Below are 9874 nucleotides of genomic sequence, written 5' to 3'. Positions count from 1 at the left end.
CAAGGATGTGTCTTCTAGACTTCACTTTTTAACCAAGAGAACATGAGGGGGGTTTCAGAAAACAGCAATACAAGTAGCATTATTGGGCGTAATTGTAGTGCAATTACTATAATCCTTTATGTTGATTTTCAAACTATGTCAGTGACTGACATTTTATTCTGAAAATTGAAGCATTATTGGGTTACAATGACACCAGAAGTACCAAAGTGATGAAGCTCTCCTACAGTTACACAGTATCACCAGGTGGAGGTGCTGCAAATACTGTAGAAACATTCTTACTTCATGCATTTTGTCAAATGTCAAAGTCTCAACTCCAACAACAGATGCAGTCAATCATTTATGCAATTTTAGCCTTAAAGCTTGAAATAATTTTCCTTAAACTTTTTAACTGCAGTTCCATGAAAAAAGGCATGAAGTTTGTCTCAAACATTAGAATATTCAGTTGTGTTTTAATAGAGTTTTTGATAATTCTGTATTTTCTGTTACAACACATACACACATCCAGAGACATATGAGACCTATTACAACCATTTTTGAAAACTTAACCACTTACAGCTCAAATCATAGTTATTGGATTCATTCTAAGTGACTTTTATCGGGCCAACTAACCAAAGCTTGTTTTTTTCTGAACTGTTAGAAAATATGTCAATATTAAAACAAACTTTTAGTTGCATATTGTAGCCAGATGATGTTTCTGCAGTAATCCTGGTATCTATAGTGGAGTCAAGAGATTCCACCGGCTCTGGATTTAGCTTAAAACACCGAAGGACATGCAGTGAGCCGGCAGAAGACGCCGTTGATCCGCCCAGACAAACAGAAAATTCTGGACAAACTGGGGCTATGTCCAAATATCTTCACTACTCACTACATAGTCACTATATAGTGTGTTTGCCATTTTGTTGTGCTGTCCAGATCTACAATTCCAAGATCCAGTGCACTGGAAATTCCCAGAATTCTCTGCGAAACACCAGTGTGCAATCATGCTCACTAGATTTGGGAATATAAACTACAATGCATTGAGTTTGAACAGTTTTTGCAACAAACAAAGGTATTTAAATGTAAATTTGAATAAACCATGACGTTTTATATTATCAAATATTGATAAATAATCATTGTAAAATCCTTAAGTTGATTAAGTTTTTGCTTCATAAAATTGGTGATGTCATATTTGCTGTTTAGAAAAAAAAGTAGTGATCGTGGTGTCTTTGTTGTTTTGAAAGGACACTAGATATACACTAGATATGCACTAGATATACGATAGATATAAATTAGATATTCACTCAATTTTCACGAAATATACACTAGATTTGCACTTGATATTCACTAGATACACACTAGATATACAATAGATAACTACCAGATATACACTTGATATGCACTCCATATACACTAGATACACACAAGATACACACTAAATATTCACTAGATATACACTATATACACTAGATATTCCCACGCTATATAGTTTTTTAGTAGTTAAGAATTAATGATGGAAGTTGGACATAGCCTGGATTTGGGTTAGTTTGGTTCCAAAATGTGGACAAACCTGAGTCAGCCAATCAGCAGAAAGCAGTGCAGGTGGAGCTTGGACACAGGTAAGTGGATCTCAAGGACCAGGGTTCTGTATTCATGGGCTCTTATTGTGACGTTCTTCAAAGAGCAGCCAGTCATTTATGGATTTTGTAACAACCATCTACTGGAACTTCTGGAACCACTGACTGTATATAGAGAACTGGACGGAATGGCCCCTCCCCTCTGGTGACCCAAACAGGAAGTATTTGCTAGTTCAAAGTAACCAAAATCCCATTGACTTCTATACTCAATCATTGTATTGGTCAGAATAAATATTCTTGCTCTGATACTTTATTTTTATTATATTTTTTTTTTACTGTAGTTCAAGTTTTTCAAGTTACAAAGTGACCAATCAGATGGCTCAATAATAGTAGGCAGAGCCTACTGACCCCCACCTCCGACGTTCAAAATGTTTGATATATTTTGTGTGTCCTGCTTGCAATTACTGGGGGTGTTGCCCTCCAACAAGCACACTCCAGATAGGTGAGAGTGGTTGCCATAGAAACACTGAACAATCATTGTCTACTGATGACATCTGTCTTCAACATGGTGGCATCCGTATCCCAAAAAATGAAGACTGAATTGACATTATTTGGTTGAAGCAGGAAGTAAACGAACAAACTAGAGAGGATCTGCTGCTTCAGTGAAGTGAGAAACATGAGTTAAGATTCATGAACAAAAATGAGCTTTTAAGTGACTACTGTTCCTTTATGATGCAATCTTTTCAAGTCCATTAGGCTTAAATCAGTATCTGAGAGTGTGTGTGTGTGGAGGAACTGAAACCATCAATAATCTCTCCTTCACCGAGTTTAAATAAAACCCTCTCAGCTTTAATTATTAACAGTCGTCTGGCAGAGAAAGAACTGAACATGCGAGAACTCAGCTTCTCTTTGTTTGGTTATTGTCTAACTTCACTTCTCCTGTGCAGCTGCTTTCACTTCTTATCTCACCTGATCTGCCCATAGAAACTCATGTAGTCCTATGGAGAAGCAGTTCATCAGAAAAGCTGAGGCATTTCTGGAGAAATTCTTAAATCTACCTCCTGGTAACTGAGGAGATGTTTCAGGTACAGAGTTGTAGCTTAAATTTGACGTCACCTGTAGATTCTGTTTGGTGTTTTAGGGTGACGTCTTATCCTGAAGATAATCTGACTGACTTAGATTAAAATGACCATCGAGGTTGTTCCTGATTTCATTTCATTCCTTTTTTTTATTTTCAGTCTGAATAAAACGTCCGACAGATGATTAACGTTCATCCATTCAACCATTCGTCCTTTCACATCTCGTTGATATTCTGTAAACTCAGTTGAAATTAGCATTAAATGCTACTAGCTTCCATTTCACATACGGTGCTTCTAGAAGATAAACGGAGAAGAATCACTGAAAAAAGTTGCTACCAGCACTCACTTTTACAAGCTTTTACTAGGAAATTACAACTAGACAAGTTGGACTACCTGCGATAATGCTAGTGTGAATGTTTTTTGCTGAATGTGGTCGCTGAAGATGCTAAAAGCTTTTTGCTGTAGAAATATATTTTAATTGGTGAATAATGTCATAAACATGCTGAACGTTTTGATACCAAACTTGCATAATTTGCACAAAGTGAGCAAAGAATTTAAAGAATTTCCTGAAAAAACCTGCAAATTTGCTAAAACACCAATTAGCAATAGTTAGCTTGACTCAGAATTAACCAGAAAAAACTCAGTAGATGCCAATTTAGTCAAAAAAAACCTTGCACGTTACTAAAAATACCAGCTTAACTTAGAATTGGCCCTAAAAAACCTCAGTAGTTGCCAAATCAGGCAAAGCAGAGCTAGCACATTGCTAAAATACTAGCTTAACCCCAAATTAGCTCTTAAAACCTAAGTAAATGTTAATTATCCAACAAAACTATCATGTTATAAAAGTATTACCTTAACTCAGAATTAGCCCAAAAAGCCTTAGTAGATGCCAAGTTAGCCAAAACAAAGCTAGCACGTTGCTAAATTACTAGCTTAGTTCAGAATTAGCCTAAATACTTCAGTAGATGCTAAGTTAGCCAAAATAAAGCTAGCACGTTGCCAAGATACTAGCTTAATTCAGAATTAGCCTAAAAACTTAAGTAAATGCTAAGTTAGCCAAAACGAAGCTAGCACATTGCTAAAATACTAGCTTAACTCCATAGTAGCCCATAAAACCTCATTAGATGCCAAATTAGCAAAAAATGGCGCTATAGTGCTAAAATATCAGCTAAACTCAAAATTAGCCTTAAAAACCTTAGTCTAGAATTAATGTCCATTAATGTCCTTAAGGTGCTGAACGATTTGATACCAAACTTGCATAATTTACAAAGAGTGCAAAAAAAATCACAAAATATTCGTAAAATGTCAAAAACTTCACTTTACAAACGTAAACTTTACTAACAAATCTTTACAAACACATCAACACCTAACCACTCTTGCGCAGTGTTACAGTGGTAAACAGTTGTAAACTTTGTTGACATAACACAATTTTACTAAGGTAAACTTTACAAATGTAGTGAAACATAACTTCACTAACGTAAACTTTAATAACATAAACTTACTAACATAGACTTTAGTAACACAACAGCGTTACGTCATTTTAGAGTTGTAAACTTTTCTGACATAACATAACTTTACTAACTTAAACACTACTTTTATGACTACATGAAAGCAGTGTTGCATAACTTTATTAACTTAAACTTTACTAACATAATGAAACATAACTTTACAAACATAAACTTTACTAATGAAACAAAGCATACCCTTACTAATGCTGTTTAGTTTGACTGTTGTAACCTTTGCTGACATAACATAACTTAATCAATGTAAACTTTACAAACGTAAACTTTACTAACAAAATGAAGCATAACTTTACTAACATGTAGCGTTGCATAACTACACTAACATAAATTATGCTAACGCAGCATCAAGTAACCTTACTAATGTAAAGTGTTGCATAATCTTACTGTTGTAAACATTACTAACATAAACTTTAATAATGTAACATACGAACCGTCTCTACAGTAAATATTTATAGTCCTACTTTTGAGTAACTCCTCCTGAGTACATTTGGTTGGAGGTTTCTCTGTCGTAATGTGACACCTGCTCTGAGGTTTTCAGTGGATCAAACCAAAACTAGACCAGAAAAGTGACGGAAATTATCTTATGAACTTTTTATCGGAGGTTCATCAAGCAGTTCGTCTGTGTCGGACGTGTGCTGGAGGAGTAGGTTCACGCTGAAAGCCACAGTAGGAGTGAGCGAGCTCTTCCTGGGTTGACTGGCAGACGGATGCTTTGTGGTCGGGTTCACGTCATCCTTTCACTTCCTCCTCCTCCTCTGTATCTTCATCTGTCACCCCGTCAACAATGCTCTGACCTTCGAGAAAACACAAAGCGGAGCAGAACCGGCACCTGTCTTCTCCTTTGTCTTCACTCTTTTTTTTCTGCTGCTGCCATCACCGCTTCACCTCTACAGTTTCCACCTTGTGGCATCAGACCTGCTCCGTCAATGTGGAGACCTCGGAGGCTCGGTGGAGACGAAATCTGGAGCTGAAGGAGAGTGACCCGAGGAGGACAACGGAAGACGCAAAGAGACGAAGATGATCCACTCAAGTAAGTAACTTCTGAATCTGAGTAGCTCTAAAGGATCTCTGAGGTTGGTTTCTCCAGCAGACGAACAAAGATTCCTGTAAAAGAAACCAAAAAAACCCCAGAGCATGCTGGGAGGTTTCTTCTAACTGGAGACCTTGATGTATTTTTTAAATAAAAACCTTCATCCAAACGCAGATTCTATGAATATAAACGTAAGAAAAGCAGCTGAAAACTGGATACATCTCCAAATCTGAGGGTTTGATATGCAGTGAGGAGATCATTCTTCACGGCGCTGCGTTGGCTTTTGCAGACGATGTAAAAAAGTCTCTAGGAAGGCAGAACACCTGAGAGTGAAGTCGCCATGCAGCTTGAGTTTCGGTTCTGTTTCTCACACTGGCATGAAAATACCAACGAAGAGCAGGTTTTTTCTGTTCTTCCCGTCCATTAAGCTCCAGAAACATCACTGAGAACCTCCTCATAGATAATATCACATTTTATTTATCGACTAAGGCTCTCCTAAAACCTTTGGGTTTCTGACATTCTGTCCTTTTGGCTCTTCGTCCTTCATTTGTTCTACGCTTGGTAGAAAAGATGTTGATGTTTGAAACCTGTTTAAGTTTTAAGACTCAGGTGTGAATCAGCAGAGATCTTCAATCTTCAAATCTCTCAAAGTAGAGATCTGTACTGGTGCTGTAGGTAGTTTTGACTTGTCCTAGAGCGTAGCGGCTGCATCTTAAGAGGAGCGCTGGTGTGTCTCATAGTTCTTTTAGTTCTTTTAAGATTTGTATGACCACCTCAGGGGATGTCATGAAAATGAACCATACCATTGTCATATGTGTGCTAAGTGTGTTGTGAAGTATTCGTGAGACTAATGGAAGTTAATACACTTATGATGTTCAGGTGATGTTGTCGGACAGTATTGTTTATGCCGCACTCTAGTCATTAGTAAATAGTGAGTTCTGGTCCTTTAATCTAGTCGACACGTAAGTTGTAAGTTTTCACTACAACCGGTCACCCGCAGCATACCCATAGAAAAAATGACATTTTCTCTCTTTAAGTGGCCTACGATTGTAAAATCCTGCGCGGGCCACCCGTGTGCCTCGTCCACATTTGCTCGCTTTCTTCCCACAGATACTAAATTGAGACTAGTAACGTTCAGCATTTAAAATACAATTGATTGGTGGTTTACGTAAATAATTCAGTTAAATAATCAAGATGTTAAACAAAATTCAGTGAGGACAGATGAGGATTTAAAAATGGTCAATACTCTGTGCAGCTCTGATCTGTCGAAGCAGCTTTTTTTGGTGCCACAAGAAATTTCCGTAACTGGAGGAACAAACAAGTGTATATAGGTATAATGATGGATCTGAATTAAAGGAGAAATGTAGTGTGGAGCCAGTAAGAGGTTTTTTTTAACTGGATCCAAAGTTAACGAAGTGTTGGAAGCACCAGAATAATCTGATTACTTTTTTTGTTTTTATTAATAGGTGAGTTGCAGCATTCTGCTAATGAAACTCCTGATTAATCACAGAATAAAGGAAATTATAGTAAACTATATGATGAGTAGTAAAAGAAGGAACAATTCCCTTAGAATTCCTCGAGGAATGTAATTTTTCACTCAGAAGGTTGTATTTTAGTAAAGTATTTTGTTCATATTTAAACTGAATGTATAAGAACTCCCAGGTTTTTGACATCCTGTTTATAGAACATCTTGTCTGCATTTTTCTCATTAAAATAAAGAAAGTTCAGTTCTAACCAGATCAGCACATTTTTACAATATGTTTGCCAAACCTGGGCAAAGGCGAATATGTATATATATATATATATATATATATATATATATATATATATATATATACTTGTAAAGGTGAATAAATCTGTTTTGAAATGAAAAGCTAAGTTTAATTTTCTAAAGTTAGAAGATAGAGGGCCTAGAATGGAATCTTGAGGAACTCTCGACTGAGAGCAGAAACAAACACAGCTGCTGATTGACCGCCCACCCCCCACCCCCACCCAAATGCGCAGAGAAAATTCAGTCAAAGATAGAATTGAAACTTTGAAACTGCTATTAATATTCACCACCGTATCACCAAAAAACGCCAATAAAACCATTAGACATTCCTCCAAAACGCTTTTCTCCGAGCACCAGACCCTTCCAATTCATGAAAACAAGCGAGTCCTCACATTGTGACATCACAAAGTGAGAACGGCCCCTCCCCGCTGCCAGCATCTCCCCCAGGCTAACAGACACAATAGCTACACTAGCTAGTGGTGATCAGCAAAACGCTTTTATTTTAAACGCACAATATGTATATCCATTTTTGTGAAGATTTAGATGTTGTTTGCTTCCATGGGCCACATGAGGCCGGCTCTAGGTTGACATCATGAAATGGGCGGCACCCACAAGGAAAGAGAGGCGGAGCCACAGAAATCGTTTTGTATTACTTCTGGGTAGGAAAATGAGCTGCGAAAATAACTCATATTTCATTGAAAAAAAATGTAGTGTACCAAAGGTAACACATTATTCTTGATATAGATATAGTTTACTCTAAAAGACTTAAGAAAAGCACGATAAAAGCCCTTTAAGTTCAATGAAATCCGAGACTATCTTTTTTTCCCTTTTGTCTTTCTACACATCTACAAATGGATTTGGAAGTCTATCTGCAAATGCAGGTAACTAGAAACGCACCGGCAAATGCGCTTTTAGTCCCACCTGCAGACGCACCAACAAACGCGCCTCTAGTTAAACTTCTAGGCGCACCTGCAAACACACTTCCAAATGCCCTTTGAATCGCACCTGTAGATGACCCTGAAGGTGCTCCTGAAGATGCACCTGGAGATGCATTGCAGGTGTTTCTCAGAGTATCTTGAATTTGAACCTTTTTTGGGGTGTTGAGGTTGTTAATATCTGAGCAGCTGAGTTCTGGACCAGTTGGAGTTTGAGGAATTTGGGTGGAGGGGGGTGGCAAAGAGAAGTAATGAAACAACAATAATGAAGTTGTAGTGAAGCTGTGGACCAGGACGAAAGTGGAGTGGGGGAGGGGGGTGATATTATGCCGATGAAAGTAAGCTGAATGGGGATGTTGTTATTCAGTAACTGAGTGATGGTGTTCTGTTCAGAATGACTTGTTCTGGCATGTTATGAAAGTTCTGCTTTTTTTGTTTTGATTGTAGGAAGTTTACAAAAAAACCAGATGTTAACTTCTGATAGATAACTGGTTGGGTTTGACAGATAGAGCTTTGCATCATCAGCGTAAAAACAGAGCTGGATTCTAAATTTGTGGAAGATATTTCCAAGAGGAGCTTTATAGACATTGAATGAGAGGGGGGCCTAGCATAGAGCCCTGAGGTACACCAAAGGTGACTGGGAAAGAGTGACAGGAACGAGCTTGTTAAAAGAATTTAAATTGACATTGGAGTTAAACAGAAAAAAGTGAAACCCAATGAAATGTTAGAGAATGATAGATGAGAACACAGAGGACAGAAGAGTCCAAATAAAGAGAATTGAAGGAATCGGGGGTTAAAAGAATTTGCTACAGAGAACACGGTGGACTCACCATCTCCAATCCAGACAGGGACAGGGAATCAAACCGTCGCTCTGTGAAAAAGTTATGGGTTAGCACTTTTTGAGGTTATATTTCTTTAGATTAGACCAAAAAAACCTAAAATCTCACCAAGTTATTTGACATAATGGAGCATTTTCACCTAAACACAACATATGGACTGTTTATACAACAAAGTGGCACAATATGTTAAAAAAAATAAAATGAAGTGAAACTCCAATAAAAAGAGAACATAAGTCCTTCATCACAGCAGATGTTTTTTTTCTCAGACAGCAGTGGGTCACGGTTCTGCAGACTTCATGTCTGCATTGAGGTTTCAACACTTGCTGGTCATCTTCACAGTGTTAGGATTAGAACAGTCGATGTCATCTAACATTAGACTTCTGATTGTGTGAAGCTGCGGCTTGTGGGGGATTTCTGTAGCTTCTTCTGTTGGCTGATTCTCACACCAGTATCTGACTATTATAACGAGAAAAATGGCTTTAAAAACTTGAAATGTATCTTTAGCTGGTGGTGGTCGTCCACATTTCAGCTTTGCTCCTCATTCTCCTTCACTTCCAGTACTAGATTCTAACTCCCGGTGATCTTTTTCTCCTGTATAAGGAAAAAAATCTCTTTATTTTCTGTCAAAAGGTTGAAAAATTACAATTTGAACTGCAAGTCCTCTAGGTCTTTAAATTACATTTTTAAAACAAGTGTTGAAGAATTCAAGAAACAACATCATAAAGCCTCCGCAAAAGCGATTTAAAAACAATCTGCAGGCCACATTTTTTTAAACTATTTGGATTGACTGATGGACTGTAATGAGTTTACCTTTTGGCTCCATCATCAGAAAGTGGGTCTGAAGTTCTGGCTTGAGCAGGTTCAGAGATCTCACAACAACAGAACAACAATGAGTTTTGTACAAAAAACAGGCGTTAGTCAGAATACTTAGACAGGAAAAAAACAATAGAGAGGAATACGTTTTTTATTATGTTTCATTATTTTCTTGGTGTCTCTGATCGGCTGCAGTAAAATGGATTAGAATGAAACTTGCGGATACATTTTTTCAGAATCTGATTCTTGTAAACACTCCAGACCTCATTGACTCTTTTGACCCTCACTTCTGGTAATGCTCACTGAAGTTACTGGAACTCTAAAGAAAGCT

The 9874-nt window shown here is 37.6% G+C and overlaps 1 protein-coding gene across 1 annotated transcript in view; it reads left to right on the top strand.

Moving 5' to 3' along the window:
• Positions 1-4960: 4960 nt before the first annotated feature.
• txk (TXK tyrosine kinase) overlaps positions 4961-9874 on the top strand; it is a 14341-nt gene continuing 9427 nt past the window's right edge. The window contains exon 1 of the mRNA XM_024288615.2: positions 4961-5185. Coding sequence (XP_024144383.1) covers positions 5173-5185 — 13 coding nt within the window. The 5' untranslated portion in view covers positions 4961-5172. The remainder of the gene's footprint in view (positions 5186-9874) is intronic.

The sequence above is a fragment of the Oryzias melastigma genome, linkage group LG18, assembly GCF_002922805.2.
Source record: "Oryzias melastigma strain HK-1 linkage group LG18, ASM292280v2, whole genome shotgun sequence".
Classification (NCBI taxonomy): domain Eukaryota; kingdom Metazoa; phylum Chordata; class Actinopteri; order Beloniformes; family Adrianichthyidae; genus Oryzias; species Oryzias melastigma.
This window is presented reverse-complemented; position numbering and strand designations above follow the sequence as displayed.